This window comes from Oryctolagus cuniculus, chromosome 15 (genome assembly GCF_964237555.1).
Source record: "Oryctolagus cuniculus chromosome 15, mOryCun1.1, whole genome shotgun sequence".
In the NCBI taxonomy this organism is placed as follows: Eukaryota; Metazoa; Chordata; class Mammalia; order Lagomorpha; family Leporidae; genus Oryctolagus; species Oryctolagus cuniculus.
The window spans coordinates 25722387-25750305 of NC_091446.1; the positions used below are offsets into that span (position 1 = coordinate 25722387).

The window sequence follows — 27919 nt, forward strand, 5'->3', positions numbered from 1 at the left end:
AGTGATTCACAGCCATCACTCTGTTAGCTCAGGTGCCATGGCAACAGGGTGCAGCATCCAGAGCAGACGGCACCACAGACCGCCCACCACACGCCACCTCTTCTGGCAGCCCAGGCAGCTCATCAAGCAGGCTTGCTTCTGTCCAGCTGGCACGGAGTAACACCTGGAAGCTGTTTACATGGGTCCAAATACGCACAGAGCCAGCAGATGGCAGGGCCAGGCTGAGATGCAGAGGGCTGCTTTGGGCCAAGTCTGAGGCAGGGACTGCAGCTAGTTCCTCCGCGGGCCCAAACAAGTGAAGCCGGGGGCTTGCGGCTGCTGCTGTCGGCCTCTCAGTCGGCTGGGGGAGGATTCAGTGAGAGCAAAGCAGAAGTGATCAGAGCGACATGGGGAGGTAAACAGCACTGGGCGAGCCTGGTCCCCTCCTCTAAGGAAGGCTGCAGGCGCTCCCAGCCTCAGGCACCTGCTCACACACCTGGCCGAGCTCTCGCATTGTTGCTTTCCTGCTGCAGTGCTGCCTGCCCAAGCCAGCAGAGGGGCCCAGGCATTCTCACTGCAAGTACACAGTTCAGAGGTCTGTGCTAAAACCCGCACCAAGGTGATGGAGAGATGTGTGGCTGCAGTGGGGCAGAGCCCAGGTCTTTGTCAACTTTATCCCCCTCATGGCCTGGATCCGGTACCCAACAGGCCACCAGGGGCCTTTGCTGGGACCAATTCAAAGGGTGTGTGACGCAGATCCAACAGTGCGACCTTTGCCTGTGGCTGGCTTTGGGGTGTGCCTGTTATTTATTTGTAGGCAGGATGCTGGCTGTAGAACATTTTGTGAGATATCCTGAGCCCTGATGGCCCCCGTGAAATTCTGACGTAGTGAGCCCACGGTGATAAACGGGCGTTTCATTTCCTGCTTTGGAATTCTTTCCGGTCACAAGACCCTCAGTGCCTCGCAGGCCCATGGCCAAAAGCTGAATGTGAATGACACACACACATGCCCACCCACCCACGTGGATGGCCGTGTTCACTGCCAAGAGGCGAGGGTCTTCGGACTGGGAGTTTCCTTCTTGTTTCTCCCTCCTTCCATGCTTTTCTCTTGCCGGGGAGGTTTCTGGAGGGCACCAATCTGCTGGCGACAAATACACATAGGGTCTGAACCTCAACATCAGCACCAGCATCGATCACCTGGAGGACAAGCTGGGCCAAACCAAGGCACCCCAGGGACACAGAGGTCCCCGAACTGCGCTCCCACACCAGCACTTTAGGAGATGGATTTGAAGCTATAGGCTAGTGAAGTCAGACAAGCGATGATCAGAATTAATGCTTTTCCTGTTTCTGTTTTTATTGGGAACCCTGAAGAGAAGGAACAGAGATGGACTGACCCCTGAAGACAATCCCTGGAGCGGAATCTGAGACGATCCCTGGAGTGGATGGCCAAGGGAGCATGGCGAAGCTCAGCAGACTAGCCCAAAGTCAAAGGCATTAGGGTTGTTCTGGAAATACAGGTTCAAGAAGCCCAGGAAAATGTTCTTGTCTATGAGGAGGGCACAGACGGTGGGGTCTTGCTTCATGGCTGCAATCCAGAGCCGCAGTGTCGGGGTGTGGTTCACACAGCTGCAAGGCAGGAAAGAAGGTCAGCACACCACGGGGAAGGCATGGGGAGAGGGGACACACATCACTACTGGACCAACAAGATAGGATGGGTTTATTGGGGGAAGACATGAGCCTGGCTTAGCTTATGAGGTGAGTGTGGTCATTTACTGGAGGAAGACCTAATCTGGGCACAGCTGTGTTGTGAGCTGTGGAAGTGGCTTCTAACCCACAGAGAAGTACTCATGGACAGATGGCTCTGGGGAAAGCCGAGTATCACTGTGGCCCAAGTTTGCACAGCAAACGTGCTTGGGGCAGTCTCAGATTTTACTTTGGTGGCCGGGGCTTTGAAAAAGATAAAAAGTGGTTTCCAAAGTATTTTTCAAATGATTAAAACAATCGCGAAACCGTGACATAATGGAGCTTACTGGGCCATTTCAGAGATGGATCAGGAAGTCTAGGTTTAGCATGGGTGGGGACCGTCCCATCCGCGGGCCATATAAAGCTTGTGATATCATTTGGTCCAGCCCTGCCAAGGCAACCACAGATAGGACTCAAAATTCAATAAATCTACAGCACTGATTGTTGTGTATGACCCACAAATGAGGTCACAAATACCCAGAAAAATGGTCCCCCAGCCCTGCCAAGGGTAGAAAGCAACCTGCTTGAGAGGAGTAGAGCAACGGGGGAGAAATCTAGGAGGTGAGGAATAAGTGTGCGAAGTTCAGCCTCAGCGTTCTGCCTAAAGAGGAGACACGTCTTTCTGTGTGAAGTGCTGATTACAGTCATCAGACACAGTGCAGTTCCTCTCCCCTCGGGGAAGGCTGGATGCAGACCTGAGTCCGCGTGTGGGTCCTGTGCCCACCGTGGGACTGGTACTGACACTCGTCCAGCTCCCGCCCTGGGCTCTGAGAGAACAGAGTGTGGGTTCCGCCCAGGGCCCTCCGCAGCTCTTGCTCCTGCTGCAAACATGCCTGCACTCCTGAGGGGTGCGGTGACCACCTTGTTTGCACATTCCTACGTCAAGCACGCATTACTTTTCAAACAGCGGCATTCTTGCATCGGGTAAGATTGCTCAGGGAACCAAGAGGGGATTCAGGCACACGTGTCCCCTGGATGTGGCAGCAGACAAGGGTCAGATGCTGTGCCCAAGCCCCTCTGCCTGTGTCTGGCCAGGGAGGAGGATGGCAGGCTCTAACGCTCTGTGGGAAGTTGATGGACACTGGCTTTCGTCTGTAGTGACACAGGCAAAATGGGGATCCACACTTGGTGGTAGACAAGCCCAAGGAGGCGCGGCCCCATGGCTTGGAAACCTGAGCGCCTATCACATGCATCCTGCAACACGCTCCCAGCCGGGCCAGGGGCAACCGCTGGTCCTCAGCATGGCCCCAGGAATTCATGGCAGCAGGGTCCAGTGTCTTACTCTGCTATCCCATACACATCCAGCCGCTCAAACCAGGGCCAGAGCAGGTAGTCGATCATGGATATACAGTCGCCCCCGAAGAAGGTGGTGTTCTGGTAGTCAAGAATCTAAAAATGCAAACAGAGCAAGTGCAAGTTAGCTCACACCTCTGCCAGCACAAGGCACACGGAGACACTCAGCACAAATACCAAACAATCCCCAAAGAAAGAGCCCCGAGGCTTCCGTTCCCCTCCATTTGTTAGCAGCACGGTCTCTTCCCTTTCCCTAAGGTAGGAGCTGCCTCTTTTAGGGCCACACTCAGTCACCTCCCACACCCCTTCAACGAGAGCCACGGTGCGGTTCATCTGATTGGACAGCTGGGAAGATGAACCTAAATCGAGGCAGCCCCAGCCCCTGCTTAGCTTGGAACAGGCTCTTGTAAGTGTCCCTGCCCCCCCAGGGGGGGTGGTTAAGTTCGGTCCCTGGAGAGGGGAGGCTCTGCCCCGGGCCAGTGCAGCTGGGGAGCCCGGCCTGATGCTGAAGGGCAGCACTGGGAACCCTGCTTGTTGCAGCTGTGACCTACATTCTCCAGGATCCTCCTATCTACAACAGAGGATGGTGTAGGCTCTGTATATCTCAGCCTTTGACCTTATTTCTCAATCGGTTCAAAACTAAAACAGCACAGAGCAGAGTTAGCCATGAACCCCCTCAAATCCCAACATGTCTTTCTACCCCACTTTCTTTATTGATTTGAGCTCTTTGAACTTCATATTGATCGCACCTGACATTATCAATCTTTTACATTAAAATAAAATTTCTCTTTCCTAAGTGGGACGAATCAATGCAGACAGATGAACTAGAAAGAAAGACAACTCCCAAAAAGTACCTAAAAACTTGAAAAGACAAAGGTGCTTAGCAGAAAACTGATGGGAAAAATTTTCCCAAAGACAAAAGTACAGTGCCTACCACCCAGTTAAGTCAAGTAAACTATGAACCCATTTTGACCTATATAATCCGTAACCAGCTAAGTACCTCCCAGGGGCAATAGGTCTTGGTTGCTGGGCCCAGGAGAGCCGTGGAAGTAACCTACATTGTCTGGAACCCATGGGTCAGAGGTTTACTGAGTGAACCTTTGGTTATTCTTGTGGGGTGCAAGGGGTACACGCAACCAGGACACGCTCAGACTGATCCTTCCCACTCTGCACCAGCTCGCTCCTGCGGCTGGGAGGTGGTCCGACTTACAGTTCAGAAGGTGAGCTCTGGAGCCAGCACACCTGCTCCTACGCTGGGCTTTACCTGTGCACCCAGGGTAACTTACACCTCCTCCTCCTTGCCTCAGTTTTCTCATTGCAATGGGGTGATGATGCCTGTACCCTCTTCAGAGGCCGTGGGAAGGAGTAGTATAATCATGCCCCAGAACCACTCTGGCCCAACTCAGCAAATGTGAGCACTCATGGCGGCTGACAATAGAGGACTCTGAAGGCCGCACCCTCAGACAGCAAATCCATCCTGACCAAGGATCAGTGAGCCTCTCCACACCCTCTTTCTCAGGGGGAGCAAGCCCTGTTGCCCCCAAGTCTAAGCCTTCCTAGTACCCAGTGTGGCAGAGATGAGTCTCTTCACTGTGGCCCTGAAAGTCTGTGGCATCATTTTGTTCTAAAACAGCAGAATCTGGACAATGGGGACCTATGACAGAGACTGTGCTCAGGATTGTATAAAAAAAAGATTGGGTTCAGAGGGGGAAAGGAACAAATCATCCAGATTTTAAATATTCCAAGAGGCTCTAGACATTGTTTTTGTTCAGGAATAGATCATAAAGATCCAAACCATTATCACGGACTTTGAAATGTGCACCTGTATGTAGCCAGTTCCTAGGCCTCATGGCACAAATCAGGACCAAACCCAAACCCAAACCCAAACCCAAACCCAAACCCAAACCCAAACCAGTCGACTCCAGGACATCTGAGAAACTCTGCTTTACACAGCAGAGGCGTCCTCAGGAAAGCCCTTGTCACAATAAACCAGATACAGACATTCACGGAACCCATGCAGGTCCCTGGATAAAGTGGGTTAATCACATTGAACATGAATAAGTACTTAATAATGGGTGTGGGCTTTGGACAGATTTCTAGAGCTTTCCATCTACCCAATGTAGCAGAGTGCCTTTAGATAGATAGGTGATGGACAGACTGATGGATGCTATCAGTCTTTATATAAACACCCATACAGTAATGCAAGCTTTATCGAGGTACTCAGCACAATAAAAAAAAAATCGAGATGGGCGCAGGACAAGAGGCTCCACCAGCCTCCACCAGCCCCTCATCCCCCAACACACAGGCACACAGACCCTCACACTTCCTCAGAGCCAGAGGTGACTCAGGGACACCCACAACAAAACAACCTGGGGTTCCTGCAGCAGCCACAGATTCTTGAGCCCCACCCCAGACAGGAATTTCTCCAACAATTTCACACAGGGCAAGTCTCAAAAATCCCTGATATCTTTGCATCAACTTGCACGAAGTACAAACTCCTTCCCAGACGCCTCCCTGTGACGCTGGAGAACACCCCGGCTAAGCCTCCTTCCACGGAGGCGTGGAAGTCTTTAGGATCCCCCACAGGCACGCTCCCACCTGTGCAAACCCGTACCTCTCACACATGTAAAGTTACTTTTCCTCCCAGAGTCCTGAAACAGCAGGACTGAAGGGTCCCTGAGCAAATCGAGTGAGACCTCCTCATTCCATCTCTGCCCTGTGCTATCCTTGTCACACAAGGGATTGGATGTGCAGGGTAAAAGATGTGTGCAATAACATATTACTTAGGAAAAATAATAAAATGCTGGGAAAACAAAAGCTGGAACAGAAAGTCAAAACCAAGAAGGAACATGGCTTTAGGGCATCAGGCCATGGGTACTGCAGTTCCTTAAATCAAGCTTTGCATTTGACTCGAGTTTCCTGGCAGACCATGTGAAGAGGAAAACACTCCAGTGAGCTGCTCTTGTCTCCCATATGAAAGCACAGGGGACCCTTGCGTTCCATCAGGAGGAACGCAGCCACGAGGAGGGGACTCGCAGGGTCTAGAATGCCAGAACTAAGACAAAAACACCATTGTCCTCCTTCCCAGACTAGCGTCAACCTTCACGTCATTCAACTTCAAATATGTGTTTACGAGAACTCTAATCACAGCACTTTCCTCACATCTCCTGGGAATTCTTTGCCGATTCTGCAAATTCAAGTAACAGCAGAAAGCTTGGAAGCAGTGAGCCAGTGAGCTGTGCAGCCTTCCTCTCTGTACCGAGGACAGGCCCAGCTCAGAGCTGCCCTGTGAGAAGAAATCCCAACACATGCAGCCCTGTCACCATGAACGAGCCTGTCAAATTCTCTCCTGCTCCACGGGGGAGCAGGCCTCCGGCAACTTCACTTAAGAGTTCTGTTCTGTTCTCAGTTTAAACCGAGGCCCTTGCACTGACAGCCAGCTTTTCTCGGAAACAAATGTTAGGCTAGAGCCAGGGTAAAATACACAGATAGTCTTCCCTTCCAATGTCTTATCTTCCCTAAGTGTCTTATCCGAAATAGAATGAGAAGCTGCTGTCTGATCTCAATCCATCAGCAATGGTCATGTTACCATCCCTGCCGTTTGATTTTTTTATTTATTTAAGAAACAGAGAGAGCTCCCATCTGTGGGTTCACTCCCAAAATTCCCACAAGGAAGCCAGGAGTAGGGAACTCAATCCAGGGCTCCCGTGTAAGTGACAAGGACATGAGCCATCACTTGCTGCCTCCCAAGATGCGCCCCAGCCGGCAGCTGGAACGGAAGCAGTGTCAGGACTTGAACCCAGGCACTCTGATAGGGATGCAAGCAACCCCAGTGGTACTTTAACCCCATGCCAAACGCCGCCGGTGAGGGCGTGAACACATCTTCAGCTGCCAATCAGAGTCAAAGAGGCCTCTTTAGGGCCCTCAACAGCAGGGCGCCCTCCATGGTAGGTACGGTAGCTTCCAGACACGGAAAATGCCTTGCCCTTTAGAATCCTGGGTATTTTACCTGAGATGTAAGGGTGTTTGGTGTTCTGGAATGTTAGAAAAATCTATCTTAGAATTAGTTTCCTTAGTTCACTGAAAAATAAGACTACGGAACAGCCTCAAGGAAGGCTGGGGTGTGAGTAACGCACACTAGGGGCTGGGACTGCAGGGTGGACCAGGCAGCCCCGTTTCCACCCAAGGCCTCTCAGGCTCCTCTCAGGCTCAGACAGTGAAAGGCAGCCTTTTGCAGTACACCCTGCATGCAGGGCTCCCCCTGGTGGCCTGCAGTGGCAAGGCAAAGGGGCCGTGGCTGGCCCAATACTTCAGAACAAAAGGAAAAAAGAAAGGTGTAAGGTCTTTATGATAGACCCAAGATCCTAAAGAGAAGCAAATCCTAGACTTCTTGAAACTGGGCAGCCAAAAACGCCCAGGTTAAGGTCTCAATAATTGAGCTTAAGACTGTGAAATGGCCACCTACGTTCAACACCCTCAGTCACCTTGCCAGGGACCCCCAGCACCAGTGTGGCAGTCTCCAGAGGATGTGGCTGCCCTTGCTACCAGAGGAGGAAGAACACTTGTTTTTCTCTTCATGTAAATAGTTCAGAAGAAGCAGGCGCAGGGCTGGCGCTGTGGCGTAGTGGGTTAAGCTGCCACCTGCAGTGCCGGCATCCAATATGGCCGCCAGTTCGAGTCCCGGCTGCTCCACTTCCGATCCAGCTCTCTGCTATAGCCTGGGAAAGCAGTGGAAAATGACCCAAGTCCTTGGTCCCTTTCCCCCACATGGGAGACCCAGAAAATGCTCCTGGCTCCTGGCTTCAGATCGGCACAGCTCCAGCCGTTGCAGCCAATTGGGGAGTAAACCAGTGGATGGAAAACCTCTCTCTCTCTCTCTGCTTCTCTGTAACTGCCATTCAAATAAATAAATAAATCTTTAAAAGAAAAAAAAAGCAGGTGCCCCTTCATCTCCATCCCCCAAAATGACACACAAAGCCACCGGCCAGTACATCAGTAATACAATGCAGGCTCTTACCCAGAGCAGCAGCAAGGCAATCCTTTGAGTTCATCAAAGTACAGGTTCTCCAGATTTCAGATTTCAGGTCCCTGCTACACTGATACAGCTGGAGCTGAGCTAATGGCATGAAGAACTGATGCCCTGAAAGCCAGGACAACCCTAGGGTAAGTCACAGGCACCTCCAGGAAGAAGCCCAGAAGCGGGATCTGTGGCTGAACACATCCCTCTGCTGTCTGGGAGCTGGGAGCCAGCTTCTCTTGTGCAGATTCAGAACACAATTTTTCAGCATTTGGGGATGAAGGTCCACCCAGAAAATTCTAAGCTGGAATTCTTCTAACGGGCTTCCTTCATTCTATAATGAATTTAGCAAGTTCATGAATGGGGAGAGGACTTTGTAAGCATAAGATCAGTGGAGGAGATCACAACAGGAAAGGCTCATAGCACAGGATTTTAAAATGGTATACTTCTACGTGTTCTTCCCCCAAAAAAGGAGCTAATTTAAAATTGAAGACCAAAAGAAACAAAATTATGCTTTTAAGTAGTCAAATATCTGGGGTGGGCACAGTGGTTATCCACTGTGTATCCACTTTGCCTGGGAAGTGAAAGGAGCTCACGAAAGCCTGCACACGTATGATTCCCTTCATACAAAATGTGCACACTGAGGAAATGCACGCAGTCAGAAAGCAGAGGGTTGGGAAGAAATGGGAAATGGCTTTCTGATACAAATGTTTGGAAATTCACCAGTGGTGATGGCTGCACAACTGTGAGTTACCAAAGTCCACTGCACTGTACACTGGAAAGAGGTGAGCTTTATAGTTCTATGGAATAAATCTCAAAAAAGCTGTTATTTCAGCCGGCGCCGCGGATCACTAGGCTAATCCTCCGCCTGCGGCGCCGGCACACCGGGTTCTAGTCCTGGTTGGGGCACCAGATTCTGTCCCAGTTGCTCATCTTCCAGGCCAGCTCTCTGCTGTGGCCCGGGAGTGCAGTGGAGGATGGTTCAAGTGCGTGGGCCCTGTACCCCATGGGAAACCAGGAGGAAGCACCTGGCTCCTGGCTTTGGATCGGTATTATTGTGCCGGCCGCAGCACGTCATTTGGGGGGTGAACCAATGGAAGGAAGACCTTTCTCTCTGTCTCTCTCACTGTCTAATTCTGCCTGTCAAAAAAAGAAAGAAAAAAAAAAACTGTTATTTCAAATAGAGTGTGGCAATGACTTTAGATTGGAGACACGTTGACGCAATTGAAAGCAAGTAAGTTTGGCTTGTAAATAGCTTGCTGTAAACAGAAGGCTACAGAAAATTGTTTTCAGTGAAGAATTATCCAGGTACAAACTTTGTTTCCTTTCTATCTTGGTGAACTCATAGGAGAAATGAACAATCTGTAATTCCATTACTGAAGATAATAAAAATTAAAGAAGAACAACAGAAAAAAACTTTTACAATACAATCTAATTGGGCTAGCATGTCATTTTATGCAAAGAAGAAACGACAAATTAAAAATTAAGACTACAAGGTAGGGTCCAGCGCTGTGGCATAGTGGGTTAAGCCAGCATCCCATATGGGCTCCCGTTAGAGTTCTGGCTGCTCCAGTTTCAATCCAGCTCCCTGCTGTGGCCTGGGAGGGCAGTGGAAGATGGCCCAGGAGCTTGGGTCCCTGCACCCACGTGGGAAACCTGGAAGAAGCTCCTGGCTCCTGGCTTGGGATCAGCCTAGCTCCAGCCATTGTGGCCATTTGGGGAGTAAACCAGTGGATGGAAGATCTCTTTCTCTCTCTGTGCCTCTGCCTCTGCCTCTCTGTTATTCTGCCTTTCAAATAAATAAATAAATCTTTAAAAAGCAAACTAAAAAAAGACTACAAGGCAAGCATTTGGTGGACGAGATGCTGGGCCAGGGCACCTGCACCACATAGCAGAGTGGATTCAACTCATGGCTCTGCTCCCGATTCCAGCCTCCTGCTAATGTGCACCCTGGGAGGCAGTGGTGATGGCTCAAGTAGTTGGGTCCTGCCACTCATGTAGGAGACCTGGACTGAGTTCCTGGCTCCTGGCTTCCCCCTGGGGCAGCCAGCCCTGGCCCTTGTAGGCATTTGGAAAGTGAACCAAGAGATGGGAAATCTCTCTGTTTCCCTCCATCCTTTTCAAGTAAATAAATAACACAAATTGAAAAAACTTGCCTAGAAGTGAAATGTAGAACCAAGAACGCATTTAACTATAGAAGCTCCTGAGTGATGCAAATTCAGCCTCAAGCCAACTGCTAACACAGAAGGCATGCAATCACATCCAGCAATGTGGGATTCGCACACGGAAACGCAGAGTAAAGCAGGTCAATGAACTCACGAAGCAAAAGCACAGAGCAGCCTGTGGCCACCAAGAGTGAAGGCTTCAGTTTCTGGGCAGGCCTCATCTCTCAGTGCTGCCTCGGGATTCTTTATGTCATCTCTCCTCGCTCTCCTTTATGAACTCAATGATGACTGTGACGGGACCAGCATCGCCAGAACACAAAACCAATTCACAAGCACAGGAACACTGAATCAGAGCAAAAATCAAAGAGCACGCAAGACATCAAACCAAATTTCATTGTTCACTGCACAGAGCCTTCATCTGACCAGTTCCACTGTGAAAACATTTTGGATGAAGGCACTGGCAAAAAATAAATAAATAAATAAAGAACAACAACAACAAAAAGAGCCACAGAAAGATCCTGCCACATTCAGAACCACCAAGAGAAAACACACCTGGCTCTAGCGCTATTTTAGAACAGAAAAGCCAATTGCAGCATTAAAAAAAGAACAAAGGTGGCTGGCATCGTGGCTCAATAGGCTAATCCTGTGCCTTGTGGCGCCGGCACACCGGGTTCTAGTCCCGGTCGGGGCACCGGATTCTGTCCTGGTTGCCCCTCTTCCAGGCCAGCTCTCTGCTGTGGCCAGGGAGTGCAGTGGAGGATGGCCCAAGTGCTTGGGCCCTGCACCCGCATGGGAGACCAGGAGAAGCACCTGGCTCCTGCCTTCGGATCAGTGCGATGCGCCCGCCGCAGCAGCCATTGGGAGGTGAACCAACGGCAAAAGGAAGACCTTTCTCTCTGTCTCTCTCTCTCTCACTGTCCACTCTGCCTGTCAAAAAAAAAAAAAAAAAAAAAGAACAAAGGTAATGTCTGTGTGCAGTTTAGAGTAATGATTCAGCAACGCATAAAAATGTTTGAAGGCAGATTTAAAACGTGATTAGACTAGGGCAACCCAATGGTTTTAAAACTCACGCCGCTGTCCAGGAAAGCAAGCGGGCAGGCTGCTGGTCTGATCATAAAAGCAGCACTAAAATACCTCAGAAATAGTAGAGAGCAAGGTGGTTACACCATAAGCACAATAAATCTTCAATTTTGATGAAACTGGAAATTCTAGAGAAAAAAAGTTTCAAAGTCAAATAGGGCATTATTTTTAAAAAATAGGGGGGACAGTTAAAGTTTAAGCCTTCAAAAGGTAAACTAATCTTTTTGAGTGGCATTAACCATGGCAGACACCACACTGAAATCTTGACTTATCACTCAGAGACCATGTGTATTTAATGGAGTCTTAGTTCACACAAAATTCTTATTATACAAAACCATGCAAAAGAGTTGCATATGTCAGGGGGTCATTGCTATTAGAATTATTCTGCCAAGTTTTAATTTTGATAGAATCTCGAGTTAGTATATTCATAGTAAGAGAAATAAATCCAAAAAAAAAAAAGAGAGAAAAATAAATCAAGTAATTAGTCCACTGGTCATGGGTTGCAGACTCTGACACTGCCTACATTGCAGTCAGAATCGTTGCTAACATTCTGGGAGACAATAACCAGGCTCACACCTGTTGTGACAATGCTGAACACTCAGAGGTCCTTAACTAGCCTGGGGGAAAGCCTCCTCCACCTGGGCTGGGAAGCGGCACCTGTCCCCAGAGCTCTGTACTGAAGCTCCCTACTGTACTCCAGCTGGCCAACCGCCTGCCTCTCTTCCCATCTTGGAGCTTCGATGGACCACACTGCTGGCTTCCAAGTCGGCTTTGGTGGGAGTACTGCGACCCATGAAATCAGCAAATGCTACTAATCACAACTTTTCCTTTTTCAGAGAGAGTTGACTGCTTAACATTTATAATTGCACCCCTGATTGTATCCCTGATCCCTGTGGGTAGAGCTCTTGGCCATTCCCTAGGTCTAATGTAAGCCATGCGTTCCTCTCCTAGGTTCTGGCTCCACATGATGACCCATCAGCACCTCAAAGTCAACAGGGATCGGCCCTTGAACTCCTGCTCAGTGCAAAGTGTCACAGTTATGGGCACAAACCCAGCACCCACCACCTCCCAGCACTCCTACCTCTCCACCAGCCCCCGGCTCATCTTAGTTCCTGACAATCTCCCCCAACCAAATGCCCTCTGCAGCCCTCCTTAGGGTGATTCTTTGTGTCCCTCCCATCCCTCTGTCAGCCTCTTCCTGCCCCACACTGTTACTGGGCTGAGCAGGTGATAAGGCTGGGCGCAAACCACTCTCCTACCTGCTGGCTTTGGTCACACCCCATCAACTTTGGCAGAGAACACAAACTCCTCGGCACACTGGATGAAGCACGTAGTGTCCAATTCTGGTCCACCCTGGCCTCTAACTCATCCTCAGAGAGGCAGTACAGGCATCATCCACCCTCAATCTCCACGAGCCCCTGTTGTGCAGGTCTCCAGCCTGGCACTCAACACACTGAGGTTTATATTTTATTTAGTTATAAATATTTCAGAGACAGAGACACAGAGAGATCTTCCATCTGCTGGTTTATCCCCAAATGCCTGCAACAGCCAGGGTTGGGCCAGGCTGTAACCAGGAGCCAGAAACTCACTCCAGGTCTCCCACACTGGTGGCAAGGACCCACATACTCGAGCCATCATTTGCTTGCCTCCTAGGGTGCAAACTGAAAAGGAGCCTAGGCTCAGAAACAGAGCAAGGACTCAAACCCAGCCTCTCCAACATGGCGTCTCAAGCAGGGTCTACAAAGCCGCAGAGAGATCTTCCCTCATGGGGTTTAAGCGGCTTTATCAGTCCATCTCCTCCTCTAGGCTTGGAGCCCTTGAAGTTCTTTGATTTTTGTTGTCTTGATACCTAGAATACAGAGCCTGCCTGGAGAGGACACTTGGATGTGCAAAGTAGATCCAGTTCCATTTCCCTGGAAAGGCTGCTGCAAGGATTAAGTGAGATGGTGCAGGCCAAGTAGCCACGGTGCAAGGCATGGCACCGAGTACCAGTCCACTTGCCCTAACTGACCCAGAACTGTGCCTCCTCCGTACTAGTCTATGCTTCCTTAGCAATCTGCCCATCACTCAGATGCAGGGTGGGAGGGGGACTGATCCAAACGTGTTGCCAATTATCCTTGAAGTCAAAGAATTGCTAGTTTCCCAGCTTCCTGCCCTCACAGGGGATTTTTCATCTGTGAGAAAGCAGCCTGTTCAGTTGCTTAAGGACATTAAAAAAAAAAGACTAAAAGACTTTAAAAATTCCTTATTCATAAGAGTTCATAAAAGCAGCAGTCCCCTGCGCTCCCCAAAGGCTGTTTCATTAGCTGTTTTGTTAAACACGTCGGTTAAAGGCAGTACTGGTCTGGAGGAAGGGCATCTGTCCCCATCTACCAGGCCACCCCTCGCCCAGGGGGTCTAGAATCCAGGAAGCCAAGCCTAAGATCCAAGACTCCTTCCCGCACATCACGCTGCCTTCTCAGTGCCTTCTCACGGTCACAGCTGCGGGACAAAACATTCCGTACACTTGACCATTCATCATCTGTAAATACCGCAACTGTTCAAATCTAAGGCAGCAACTGAAGTGTAAATAAGCCCAATCTGCTTCCACTTGATAAAGGTCAAATGGAACACTATTAATAACCAGCCTCCCTTTAAGAAGTTAAAAATAGCATTCTCTGGCTGCCAACAGAGGGACAACCCACCCATAAAGGGAATTCATCAATTTCTGAGACAAAGATAAAGAAAGTTCAGGAACCACCTCCCATATTATTCTAGAAGGAAGGGATAAGAAGCTCCAGTGCTGGCAGGCCAATGAGAGACTGCTCCTTGTCCACCACCTAAATTTGCTTCCTCAATTACAGGATCCTGATTTTATCTGGACTAAATTTCTTTGCCTCCCCTGATACAGCTACAACCCTGCACATTAAGTTCTGGCCAATGAGATACCAGTAGTCATGGATTAGGGTTTTGGAAAAGCCCTTTTAGGGAAGCATCCCATTTGCCATCTGCTTGCTTTCTCTTCTCCTATCCAGAGCCTGGAACCTGGGTGTAACGGCTGCCGTTTTGGCAGCTATCTTGTCATTTTGGGGACGAAAGCATTACATTACTGAGGACAGGGCTGAGAAAGAGAATGAGCCCCAGTCCCTGTTAAGCTCACAAAGAAGCCATCAAGACAGGCCTGAATTGCCTACCTCTGGCATTTTAGCATGAGAGAACAAGCCCTTATCAGACGCATTTATAGCAGTTAGGTTCCTTTTACTAGCAGCCGAACACAACCCCAGCCAGTACAGATCATGCTTCTCGGGCAGAAGCTACAGAAGCCAGGCAGAGACACTCAGGGGACTGAGTGACCAGGAGAGAGCAAGCCATTCAGGGCATCTCCTCCCCAGCTCCCCGGCAGGTTTTCAAGCAGAGCTCCAGGGCAGGTCGTGGAGGGCACGCATCCACAAGCTATAATCCAACGACCCAAAGCTGGACTTAGCAAAGCCTGGCGGAAAGAATAAGCCCTTGAGAGCAGGTGTCAGAGGGACCAGACTAGGTGGCCCTGCATGGCCTCCTTCACTGCGCCTGACCTGAAGGGAGGGGCCCCTGTGTGTACCTCTTCCAAGTTGCAGAATTCCTGACGCAGGGCTGTCTTCAGATCGCTGCATTCCCTCCCACATCTCAAGGCCACCAGACACTCCTTAGTTAGATGTGGGACCTAATCAGAGGACACAGGGTCTTAGTGGAGAACACCATGCTTCTGCTCTGCGTAGAAATGCAGCAAAGCTCTTCAGTGCCAATGAAAAAGGCCCAAACCCACAAACAGAGCAGTCCCTGCTCCCTGCAAAGGCTGCCCCGGTCATCTCTGTGCTTCCAAAATCCCCTCCTCACAGCACCCTGGAGAACAAGGTGCTCTCACAGGGCTTCTCCCGTGCTCCTTCCTTGATCAGCTGTTGTGCATTCTTGTGTGTATGTGTATGTGTGTGTGTGTGTGGGGGGGGGTACTTAAGCTCTCTAAGCCTCAGTGTTCTCATGTGAAAAATGGATACAGTCACAATGCCCAGCCGAAAGGGGAGAGGCGGGATTCAGTTAGTTAACCTCTGTAGAGCGCCTAGGACAGGGCTTGGCAACTCCTAAGCTGCTTAATAGATGCCAGCCGTTAATCTCATTGAGTTATTTTTCTTTCTTTTCAACGGGAACTACATTAGCAGTTCTCCATCTCTTTTTCTCCCATCTTCAACAGCTGCCTCCTTTCCTGTATCACTCACATTTCCTGGCGCTCTGGCCCCACACCATGGGCAGTCCCCTTTTCTGCATAATCTTCTCACTCCAATATATTTCGCCTGAAGCATGGGAGCGCCAGGCTGCAGTTCTTTCAGTCCTCCTACTGCAAGTCACCTGATCATTCCCGTTCCTCCCCAGCATGCTAGCTGAATTCAATGCAGTTAATTAAGTCTTGCAGTTTTACTATCAGAGGGCATACTCTAATTGTACCCAACTTGTTCTGCTGAGACTCACATGATAATACAACGAAATAGCGTCAGTGAAGGTTGGGGAAGACACACAACGCGAAAGCGAGGGGGGCGGCCTTGTACCATTCACTGTACCTTACAGAACAGCTCCAGCAACATCTTTTGTCGAGCTCGTTCGTAAGGGTCGTACGGAAACAGCTTCCTTCCCGGATACGCGTCGTCCAGGTACTCACAGGCGATGACCGATTCATAGATCAGTTGACACTGGCTGTTCTCCAAGACTGGAATTTGGCCGTAAGGATGCTTTGTGTAGTACCATTCAGGCTTGTTTTTCAGGTTAATGTTGATAACTTCGTGTCTTGAAAAGCCAAGGGGAAACAAGAAAACAAAAATGAGGCATGTATGTGGGCAGAGGCAGAAGGGATCCGTCTATAAATTTAAAATTTGCAATTATAGTAGGCTCTTTTGTTTGTTTTGAAATCATGCAACCTCCTTGTGTTTGTTGCTGCACTGACAGACTTGGTGGTTTTCCATCCCTTATCTTGTTCGCCCCTCAGGATTCCCCACAAGGCGGGTGTACTTTATAGGAAATAAGGCCAAGAAGCAGTTGAATCTTAGACCCAGACCTCTTGCTAAGTAGCAGACAGGATCAGAGCCTGGCAGACTGACCCAGAGCTGGCTCTTAACCATGCCAATCAAGAGTTTAATATATTTTAAAGCTTGGAAATCCAAATCTGGTATGTGCAGGTCACAACAGAATTTGGTAAAAGCTAACAGGGAAGAGCATGAGTTCTAGCACCAAAGTGGACAGTGTAGCTGGTGACCTTAGCAAGCCCCTCCCGACTCTGCGCTCAGTGTTCTTATTATTGAATGGGGATCACAGTTGTACTCATCTCTTGGCATCATTGTGGTGATCAAATTAGTGAATCTGTAGAAGACATTTAGAACAGTGCCTAATGCACAGCACATAACTTTGGAATTCTTATTCATTATTAGAAGTTGAAGCCATAAAGTTACTAGACACACACACATGTGTGTTTTAAGAGATTAATGGAGGGGCCGGCACTGTGGCACAGTAGGTGAATCCATATGGGCATCGGTTCTAGTCCCAGCTGCTCCTCTTCCAATCCACCTCTCTGCTATGGCCTGGGAAAGCAGTAGAAGATGGCCTAACCACTTGGGCCCCTGCACCTGCATGGGAGACCTGGAAGAAGCTCCTGGCTCCTGGCTTTGATTTGGCTCAGCTGCAGCCATTGTAGCCATTTGGGGAGTAGACAAGTGGATGGAATTCTTTTCTCTCGTTTCTCCTTTTTGCTGTCTGTAACTCTGCCTCTCAGATAAATCAATAAAATCTTTAAAAACAGAGAGGTTAATGGAAACAAATGGGTACATTCTTTGCTCAGTCTATTTTCCTTGAACCCCAAAGCAGTGGTTCTCAACCAGGTGTGGATTTTTCTCTTCTCTCCAAGGAACATGCAGCAATGTCTGGAGACTTTTTTTTTTTTTTTTTTTTTTTTTTTTGGTAACCACGATTACATGGGGAGAGGGGAGGAAGGCTCTGCTGCCATCTAAGGGAGGGGGGGAGGGTGAGGCCAGGCATGTTGCTGAATACAAGGGATCTTCAAAAAGTTCAGGGAAAATACATGTGATGGAAAATATCTGCATGGATTTCAAAAATATTTTGTATCAAAATAAACTTTACCTTTTAATTCCATTTTCCATGAACTTTATGAGTTCCTATCATACCAACAATGCACAGGATAGCCCCCTTCCTTCTCCCTAAGATTTATCTGGCCCAAAATGCCAAGGTTGAAAAAATCATGCCCTAAAGCAATATTTACATTGGTTTCTAGGCTGCCGATTTGTCACCAAATGATCAAAACATAAAGTTACTGTTTACCCTTGGAAAAAAAAAGATGACCTTAGGGCCAATGAGATTTGAGCAAAAGAGAAGAATCTGGAAATAGATGCCAAGTACACTTAAAAAGGCAGAATTCCATAATGTTGCTATTTTGATCTCTGTTTCTGATGTGAATCTGAAACTCTGAAGCCACCCTGACAATGAACTCTCCAAGTCAGAGGTCAAAGGGCATGGAGTGACACAGCCTCACCCTTTCCCTCGGAGCTCAGCCACATAATGTAGTTCACCTGGCAGCAGAGTTGCAGGAGCCAGTCCTGCAAAATTCCTTCTGCAAGGGTATCTACCCATTTTTTCAGGTCTGTTAAAGCCTTCAGGCACTTCTTGACAGCAGCTCCATCTCTCTCTCTGTTTGGAATGACTTGTTCATTCAGTCAACAAATATTTTTTGAGCACCTACAATATGCCAGGCTTTCTCCTAGCCTGTGGATAAGTCAGGCAAAGGCCCTACCCAACAAGAACACACATATTTGGTAGTGAGAGAGTAATGCATGGGGGAAAGATGAATGAACAACTCAGAAATGCTGGATGCAGCAAATGTAATGACAGAAGAGAACAAAGTTGACCTGAGGGCCTCCGGCCTCCAAGGAGCAGCCAGGGAGGCCTCAGTAGCCTTGGCCGTGCACTTGCTGAACAAACCTTACAGGAGAGAACCAGGTCATAAGCTCGTACCTGCGTTGTGTGAAAAAGTTTCCCGCATGGACACAACTCTGGAGAGAGATTTGCTTTCAGGAGGCCTCCAAAACCCCTACCCAGCCCGTGCTCACCGTTCCGGACTAGCCCCAGCCTGGAACCTGTTTCTCACCTTATGCCTTTGGCCTTGAGGACGAGGCGTGTTCTATGCGAGTAGGGGCAGAACCTCATGCTGTAGATGCGGATCAGGCCCTCAGGGACCGGCCCTGGAGGGCAGCTTCCTGCAGCGCATGGGGTGAGGTGCAGAGAAACAGAGGCCGGTTAGTCGGGTGGGGAGAGGAGCCCCCTCCGCGCCCCAGGATGCTAGGGATTGGGGATAGGAGACAGGCACTGTGTGAGTCTCAGGGAGGAGACCTGCACGAGGCTTTCCTGCACGGGAGCCCTTGCGCCCCACTCTGTGCCCAGCCGGCGGTCCCTGCTCCAGAGTGAAGTCTCCAGGGTTGGGAGCACTTACCTTTCCCCAGGGTTCTGGTCGCATCCTTAGACATGGCCTCCAGATGTCTGCACGGCACTCCAAGCTCACAGTAGCGGCCGCAGGATCCGGGATCGGCTGCGCTCTGGCGCCCCTTCTGTCCCAAATTCAATGTATGACCGATTGGCTGGGAAGCAGGGAGGTGATCTGGGGCAGGATCTGGGGCAACTTGACCCCCGGGGAACATGGCCCCGGTTTCAGATGCCCAATAGGAGGGGTGGACACAAAGACAACCCCAAATCGGACGTGTGGCCCCAAGAACCCAGGAAGAACGGGGAAAACTCCAACACTGCATTTAGGGGACCATAATGATGGATGAGGTTAATGCTGTCTCCTTCCCTTCCAAGCCCTCCCTCTTGCATCACAAATAAGACAGTCGGCCACAACCTGTGTATGACTATAGATTTTTGCTTTTGCTTTTCAAAGCAATCCAACCATTTTCATGCTATAGCACATAGGGAGGGAAGGAAAAGTTATTGGTGTTGAGAACTTGATCCCTGATTCAAGGAGTGAGCATCGCCTTCAATTTTGTGCCCCACACACACCTCACTTGCCTCACTCTAGCCCTGGCCCACTTTATGAGGCTTTACACAAGCTCTGCAAAACTGGTGGTGAATAAGAACGAGAGACCAGGGGCTACGACTGATTTGTGAGTTTTTCCCACATCCCAGTCTAAATTTCTGAGGCAACTATGGTTGCTCAGGACACAGTGCCACTACCTCGATGATACAGGGCCACGTGCACAGCTCCTCTGTCTACTTGAAGTCAAGGAGGTAGCTGGCCTTGGCCCTGACACCGATAAGCTGAGTTTCTGATTTTCAACAGGAGGCAAAAGAATTCCTTTAACTTTCCAGGAGTGAGCTGATGTGGGAATTGCTTGTGCATCCATTTTATGACACTGACAGGTCGCAAAGGGAGGACAAGTACCATGTGTCCCGTTCACAGTGACTAAAGTATTTCCATGGGCTTCCTTATTTGATTCCTGCTTAGCTAAGCAGTTACTATTATTCCTATTTTGCAAAATGGAAAACAGCTTCAGAAAAAAGAAATTATTTGCCCCAATTTTCTAGCTAGTAAGCTCGAAGAACTTTTAAAGTCCAAAGATGAACTCACAGTCTTGACCTCCAAAGTTGGTCTAAGAGTGTGGACAGGAAACAATGTTAGGTCCATGAAAGGACAGCATGCAATGCTGCTCACCAAATGTTAGCTGATTCTAAATATATTTTATTAAAACAATAGAACCTAGTCATGAGGTTTATGCATGGGCAGCTTCCGGCCTTTTGAATTCCAACATATCCAGAATGCTGATTCATACTGTGAACATCTTTTCCACTTCCGAAAAGAATCTTTGAAAAATCTTTAGAGGGGCTGGCACTGTGGCACAGCGGGTTAAAGCCCTGGCCTGAAGTGCCGGCATCCCATATGCGCACCGGTTCTAGTCCTGGCTGCTCCTCTTCCGATCCAGCTCTCTGCTATGGCAAAGCAGTGGAAAGATGGGAAAGCAGTGAAAGATGGCCCAAGTCCTTGTGCCCCTGTACCCACATCGGAGACCAGGAAGAAGCTCCTGGCTCCTGGCTTCAGATCGATGCAGTTCCAGCCATTGCAGCTATCAAGGGAGTGAACCAGCAGATGGAAGACCTCTCTCTCTCTCTCTGTCTCTACCTCTCTCTGTAACTCTTTCAAATAAATAAAAAATAAATCTTAAAAATAATAAATTTTTTAAAAAAGAAAAACCTTTAGAAAGTGACTGAACTACATTTTATTTCTAAATCTTTCCGTGATTTCATGAGAGATAAACTTAGATAATAACACAGCACATGTTGTTGCATTCTAATTAATGAATGCCAGAAATGTTTCCACAAATGTTCTCTGAAAAAAATACAGATGTCAGCAAGAAATCTTATGTTAGAAAATACAAATTGATGGGGCCAGTGCTGTGGCATAGTGGGTAAAGCCACCACCTGAAGTGCTGACAACCCATATGGGTGCCAGTTCAAGACCTGGCTGCTCCACTTCTGATCCAGCTCTCTGCTATGGCCTAGGAAAGCAGTGGAAGATGGCCCAAGTCCTTGGGCCCCTGCATCCACATGAGAGACCTGGAAAAAGCTCCTTGCTCCTGGCTTCAGATTGGCACAGCTCTGGCTGTTGCGGCCAACTGGGGAGTGAACCAGCAGATGGAAGACCTCCCTCTCCCTCTCCCTCTCCCTCTCCCTCTCCCTCTCTCTCTCTGCCTCTCCTTCTCTCTCTTTGTAACTTTGACTTTCAAATAAATAAATACATCTTTTAAAAAATTAAAAAAATAAACTTCTTAGAAAATACAAATTGATTTCTGATCCCTTTTCATTTCTGGAGATAATAGAATAAACACTATTCTAGAGCTAATTTAGTTCAGGGAGGACAAAGTGGGTGTTAGAACAGAAGCCAGGGTCATAATCATGTCATGTTAGAAGTCCTGGTGGGTAAGGACTGAGCAGAAAAATATATCCCTCCCACCAAGAAAACAGAGTTCAGGTAGCTGAAAAAAAATACACGCAGATTCTGAAAGTTAGATCATAAAAGCAATGCAGAGATCTACAAATGAAATTATTGCTAACATATACTTGGTACGTTATATGCATTAACCCATTTAGTCCTTAAAATGGTCCTATAAATATTCCATTATTATCTCATTTTTAAAAATGACTAAATTGAGGCTAACAAGGTTTAACATCTGTCAAAAATGTTCATATTAAGCATTAAAGTGAACATATAGATAGGATTAAGTGTTAAAGTGATCATATAGATATGATCAAATTCTGGTAATAGTAATAGAATTAAAAAGGAGAGAATGTTCACACACGGGAAACAGTCCACACAGCATACTTATAGAATGGCAATCGCTATAATACTCTGACCTCAGAATCAGCCCTTTAGGCTTCCTGGTCTAGCTGAAAAGACTGTGAGAGCATTTCAGGCATGGAAAGCCAAGACATTGTGGCAAAAAATGTTCTACATGAACAATCTCTGTGAGTGAGACCCCAGCAGAAAGAAGTAGACATCAAAGAAAGATGTATTTTTCTGTAAAAGGAGAGAATTTGCACTCTGCTTATGGCTTTGTCTAAATATTGACAGAGTTTGTGGATTCAAAAGGCTTCCATAAGATGCGGCAGCTTATGTCAAGAGTTTAAGTGGTCTCTGACATCATACAAAAGAGTGTTAATTGGGACAACTTGACCCAGTAGGAGGGGTGGACACAAAGACAACCCCAAATCGGACGTGTGGCCCCAAGAACCCAGGAAGAACGGGGAAAACTCCAACACTGCATTTAGGGGACCATAATGATGGATGAGGTTAATGCTGTCTCCTTCCCTTCCAAGCGCTCCCTCTTGCATCACAAATAAGACAGTCAGCCACAACCTGTGTATGAGTATAGATTTTTGCTTTTGCTTTTCAAAGCAATCCAACCATTTTCATGCTATAGCACATAGGGAGGGAAAAAGTTACGGTGCCGTGGCTCAGTTGGCTAATCCTCTGCCTACAGCGCTGGCACCCCAGGTTCTAGTCCCGGATGGGGTGCTGGGTACTAGTCCCGGTTGCTCCTCTTCCAGTCCAGCTCTCTGCTGTGGCCTGGATGGGCAGTGGAGGATGACCCAAGTGCTTGGGCCCCTGCACCCGCATGGGAGACCGGGAGAAAGCACCCGGCTCCTGGCTTCGGATCGGCACAGCGCCGACCATAGAAGCCATTAGGGGAGTGAACCAATGGAAGGAAGACCTTTCTCGCTATCTCTCTCTCTCATTGTCTAACTCTGCCTGTCAAAAAAAAAAAAAAAAAAAAAAGAGTGTTAATTGTTAAATTAACAACAGGAGTCACTGTGCACTAACTCCCCATGCAGGACCTCTGTCCTCAAGGAGTTATGAGAGTTAATTGTAAAACTAGTTCTCAAACAGTTTGTGTGTGTGCGTATGTGTACAAATTGTTGAAACCTTTACTTAGTATAGAGTTGGTCTTCTGTGTACAAAGTTAATTGAAAATGACTCTTACTGAAGAATGGAACTGGCAAGGGGAGCGGGAGGAGGAGGAGGGATGGGAGTATGGGTGGGAAGGTGGGTATGGTGGGAAAAATAACTATATTCCTGAAGTTATATTTATGAAATGTGTATTCCTTAAAAAATAAATGAATAAATGTAAAAAAAAAAGCCTTGCAACTAGTAGGTAGAAAAGGGGGGATTAGGAACCCTGAAAGGGAGGCTCCAAGGGCAACATCCTCAACCAGTACCTTAGTCTATACCAGACACAGTGGACTCAGCTGCCAGCAAAATTATTTCTAGATAGTAAATATTTTAGGTCTTTTGGGTCATCTGGTCTCAACTACTCAACTCTACCCTCATGAAGTAAAAATGCCATAGATAATATACAAACGAATGGATGTGGCTCCATTCCAATGAAACTTCATATGTGGATGCTGAATTTGCATTTCATATATTTTTAATAACCTTTACTGCTACAGTAGTTTTAGGGTCATATGAAAATTAAGACAATACAGAAACTGCCCGTATATCCCTGCCCACCCCACCCATGCATAGCCTCTCCCACTATCAACATCCCTACCAGAGTGCTACACTTATTGCAATGGATAAAACTATATTTACATGTTCACCCAAAGTCCACTGTTTACAGTAGGCCTCCCTTGGTGAATTTCACATAATTTTCACACCATAAATTATGATTCTTATTCTTTTTGGCCATTAAAAATGTTAAAAAAATTATTAGTTCTTGGACTATACAAAGATCAGCAGTTATGGGCCAGTGCTGTGGTATAGGTGGGTTAAGCCTTCACCTGTGATACCAGCATCCTATATGGGTGCCAGTTCAAGTCCCAGCTGCTCCACTTCCCATCCAGCTTCCCTCTGATGGCCTGAGAAGGCAGTAGAAAATGGCCCAAGTGCTTGGCTCCTGCACCCAAATGGGAGACCCAGAAGAAGCTCCTGGCTCCTGGCTTTGGATTGGCCCAGCTCTAGGTGTTGCGGCCATTTGGGGAATGAGGCAGTGTGTGGACAACCCCCCCCCTCCCCGCCGCCATGCTTCTGCCTCTCTGAAACTCTGCTTTTCAAATAAATCATCTTTTAAAAAAAATCAGCAGTTGGCTGGATTAGCCCAATTGTCTTAGGTTGCTCAACTTTGGTCTCTATTACAATGAATTTATAGCAGCCCAACAGGGAATTCCACCTGTAAATGAGAAAGTTCTACTATCCCAGGAGAGGACACATTTCCAAGTTGGTTTTTTTTTTTTTCTCCTCATCTCCATCTTTTAAAGGAAACCAATTCTGAGAGTTGGAAAATACTTATTAAAAGTATGTACCAGGGTTCTTCAAAATGCTTACAGAAAGTGCATGTTATAAAAAAAATTGTGCAAAACATGCATGCACCAAATACACTTTTAATCCCATTTTCCATGTATGTGGGAAGTCAAGTTCCTAAATGCAAGTCTATGCGATATAGTCGGGGAGAAAAGAGCAGGGGGCTGAAAACTATTCTTCCTCTGAAGGGAAGCAACAGAGCGTTCAGATGCTCAAGCCAGACTCTGGAGCCAGAAGGGCTGACCTGAGACCTGGCTTTGGCACTTAGGCAAGTTATGTAACCTCTTTGACTTTCCCCTTCCTCACCCGTAAAAAGAGAACGTGAACAGCACCATAGGTTTGCTCAGAGTAGGGAATGACACGGTGCAGGGCGTCATCAGTGTGAGAGCTCAGTGTACTCCAAAAGTAATGACAAACACAAGTGAATAAGAACACATGCTTAACAGCATAGTGCATTAGTTTCACATCCATAAAGGGAAAACGTACAGCAATTCAGCTTTGCCAAGCAGGTTGGAATTAAAATGCAACCCACAGTACTTACTGGGCCAGTTTAACGCCAATCAAATGGGATGAAAGCCACATTTCAGTAATGTGCTTCTAATCTTACCACTGAACACCACAGCTTCCCTAGAAAGATTTTAATTATAACATTTCAGCTAATTCCCACTTCCTTTTTAAAACCCAAGAGGTACCTCTGTGAAATCCTCATTTTAAACGTTCCTTCTGTTATTTTTTCATGTTTATTCCTCTAATACTAACACAAGTACAAAACAAGATGTAATATGGCCATATTAAACCCACTCTGAATTGGCTTCCAGCCATCTGAAATATAATCAGTTGTTTGGAAATGGGGCGACCTTTGGTGAAGGGTAATGAATGACTTAAGCCTTCTAGGAAAGAATGCCACCCTGAAACAATTTTTTTCACTCTATTTACATCAGTCTGTTTTGAGAAGAAGAAATGGGATTTACATTTTGTAATTTTTCAAAACTTTTTTGTCATGCCAGTTTGTAATAGTGGCAGAAACTAGAGAACATTCCTCTTAATATTTTATTTCACGTGATAGGAAGAGAGAGAGAGAGCAAGAGCGAGAATGAGAGAGAGAGCACGCGCCTCTCATTTTCTGGCTGAGTCCACAGATATCCACAATGGCCCTAGGCCAGGCCAAAGCCAGGAACCAAGAGCAGGGAACTCAATCCAGGTCATCCACAGGAGTGCCAGGGATCCAGGCTCTGCATTAGCAGGAAACCGGAGTCAGGAGCCGGAGTTGGGTATGGGATCCGGCACTCCAAAAACACAGGCATCCCTAACCACTAAGCCAAACGTTGGCCTCCTCTTAATATTCTGGAAGCCTAATCTACATGGAAGATTAGATTACTGGATTTTCTACTTTCATTCACTAAGTTCAAAGAGTGAGAGAAGAGAGGGAAAAGGCTCCACCCTCAAAAGTAACTGTACTCAGGACCTGTTCTAGGAAGTGAGGATCACAGGGAATGCTCTGTTCTAAGGAACAGAGCAAGGGAGATTGCTAAAGCTGTCGGCAGAGGAACTTCATCTGCCCACCAGGGAAAGCCGGATCAAAGGAGATGTTCTTTTTAAGTACTTGATTTTGCATTCCTGGCCCCATTTCCCTTTACAAAGAATCAGAGAAAAAAAACTGATACATTTGAATAAACAAAGGCGAATTTTCAAGACTCTGAACTCAGTAAAGTCAAGTATTTGTAAAATCAAAGAGAACACACTGAGCGTGGAAAAGGAACATCATCAACACCTCCTGTTAAATCCCAGGCCTAGGGACCCGGAGTGGTGGTCTAGCAGGATAAGCCGCCAGCTCCAGGCCCAGCTGCTGACTTCTGATCTGGCTCCCAGCTAATGCACCTAGGAAAGCAGCAGCAATTGGCCCATCCACCCACGTGGAAGACTCAGCTGGTGTTCCAGGCTCCTGGCTTTTGTCTGGCTCAGCCCCAGCTGATAACCAGCAGAGATGGAGGATTTTCTCTCTTCCTTTCTCTCTGTAACTCTTGCCTTTCAAGTAAATACTTAAAAAAAAAAAAAATCCCAGGTGTAACAGGAGTGTGGTTTCTTGGTATTCTAGGGGGACTGGTTCTAGGACTCCCAAGGATACCAAACTCTTCAGATACTCAAAACTCTTAGATAAAATGGTGTAATATTTGCATATGACCTACACATATCCTCACATATACTTTAAATCATCTCTAGATTACTTCTAACACATACTATAATGTAAATGCCATGAGGAAGTCTGCATGTTTAGGACAGGCGCCATTCTGTTTTTTCAAACATGATCGCTCCCAGATTGTCTGAATCACAGGACATAGGACCTGCCCACAGGGACTGCGGATTTAGTATTCTCTCCTGGCCCAACTGCTAAGTGCCAAGTTATTGAGGATAAAGGAGGCTTGGGCTGAGTTCAGGCTGGACTTGAAGCCCCTGTTTGGCCTTAACCAGCTGGTGACCCTGGGCAAATGACAATTTTCTATGTCCTGGATTCTTATCCGTAATCCAGAGCTCACAGTGTCAATACATTTTGTAGTTTGGGAGGTTTTACTGGGACACCGGATGAATTGTATTTAATGCTCAGCATGGGTCTCTTACCCAGCAAGCATTCAACCTTAGTTATCACTATTTTTATTATTATTTAAGGTTTGCACGGCCCTCAGACAGGACACTCCCCGTGCGTTCAACGCCCTGACATGTGCTGGAGCATAACTAGTGGCGGCCCTTGCACTGGGCTGGTATTCGCCTACCTCCGGACAAATCACACAAGAAAGAACCACTTCAGTGACCGACATCCGGCTTAAAAGCCTGTTCGTTTTTCCTAGATTATTGTCCCGGTACTTTTTTTTAATATTAAATTATTCGATGAATATTAAGTGCTAGGCAAAATTAAACTCTGGCAATCCTATTCCGGGCCCCGAAACTCGTGGAAATTCCCCAAACCAGAATTGACCTCAACCCCTCTTCCCGTCAAATACAACGTAGGCCGGACCGACCCACCCGGTGGAAGTGAAATCAGAGACGCCCCCGAGAGACCTCCGGGCGCCCGACCGACCGAACCGGATGGAGAGCAGCGGCGGCAGCTTGGGGAGGCGGGGCCCAGGCGGGGCACGCCCCTTCCTACGCGGTTCCCTATCCGCCAACTAGCCGCGGCGCCCGTCGCGGCAGCCAATCCTCGAAGCTTTTGGATGTGTCAGACAAGCCGTGCGGAGCTGAGCCAATAGACGGCCGCGTTACGTGTTCCTGCTGGCGCGGGAGGGAGCGGATTATTGTTGTTGGCTTTAGTGCTTTGGCTCCCGGCTCCGCTTCCGACTGAAAATGCGCCGGGAGCCACCGTCCCGGCAAGCGGACGGCGGCAGAGATGGGCCCGCCAGCAGGCCGAGCGTTGGCGGCAGCCGACGGTGAGCCGCAGGAGGCCGTTTGTGAAGTCAACCGGTTTCCGGCTGCCTCAGGGTGCCGCCCTCATCGCCTGCATCATTACGACGGGGCGGGGGTCTCCCCTAGCAGACCCCGCGCGCCCACCCAGACTCGCTGACTCAGAAGTGCGGCGGTGAGACGCAGGTGGTTGTTAGCCACCCCAAAGTTTAAGAATCGATGATTCAGAAGTTTTCCTCACTGGAACCTTGACAATAAGTACAGAAAAAGCAGACTGTTACAGGGGGCGGGGGTCAACAGCCCCCTAATTCTGAGGTTAAGACCAGTGCCCTGGGCATGTTCCCCAGATCTTTCTGGGGCATCTTAAGGCCTCTCTGCCTCAGGACCTTGGCT

General features: G+C 48.0%; 1 protein-coding gene across 2 annotated transcripts; it reads right to left on the reverse strand.

Moving 5' to 3' along the window:
- Positions 1-1308: 1308 nt before the first annotated feature.
- On the reverse strand, positions 1309-27574 carry LOC100339842 (glutathione S-transferase omega-2). Of its 2 annotated transcripts, none has more exons than XM_008270484.4 (7): positions 27152-27574; positions 18779-18890; positions 18437-18545; positions 15849-16071; positions 14858-14959; positions 3005-3111; positions 1309-1605 (listed from the first exon to the last, which is right to left on the reverse strand). In XM_008270484.4, the coding sequence occupies exons 2-7, from the start codon at positions 18810-18812 to the stop codon at positions 1446-1448; spliced, it is 735 nt and encodes a 244-aa protein (XP_008268706.1). In that variant the 5' UTR covers positions 18813-18890; positions 27152-27574; the 3' UTR covers positions 1309-1445. The 2 variants fall into 2 exon arrangements, with proteins under 2 accessions (XP_008268706.1, XP_008268705.1); XM_008270483.4 differs by having other exon boundaries at positions 18779-18893.
- Between the last annotated feature and the right edge of the window lie 345 nt (positions 27575-27919).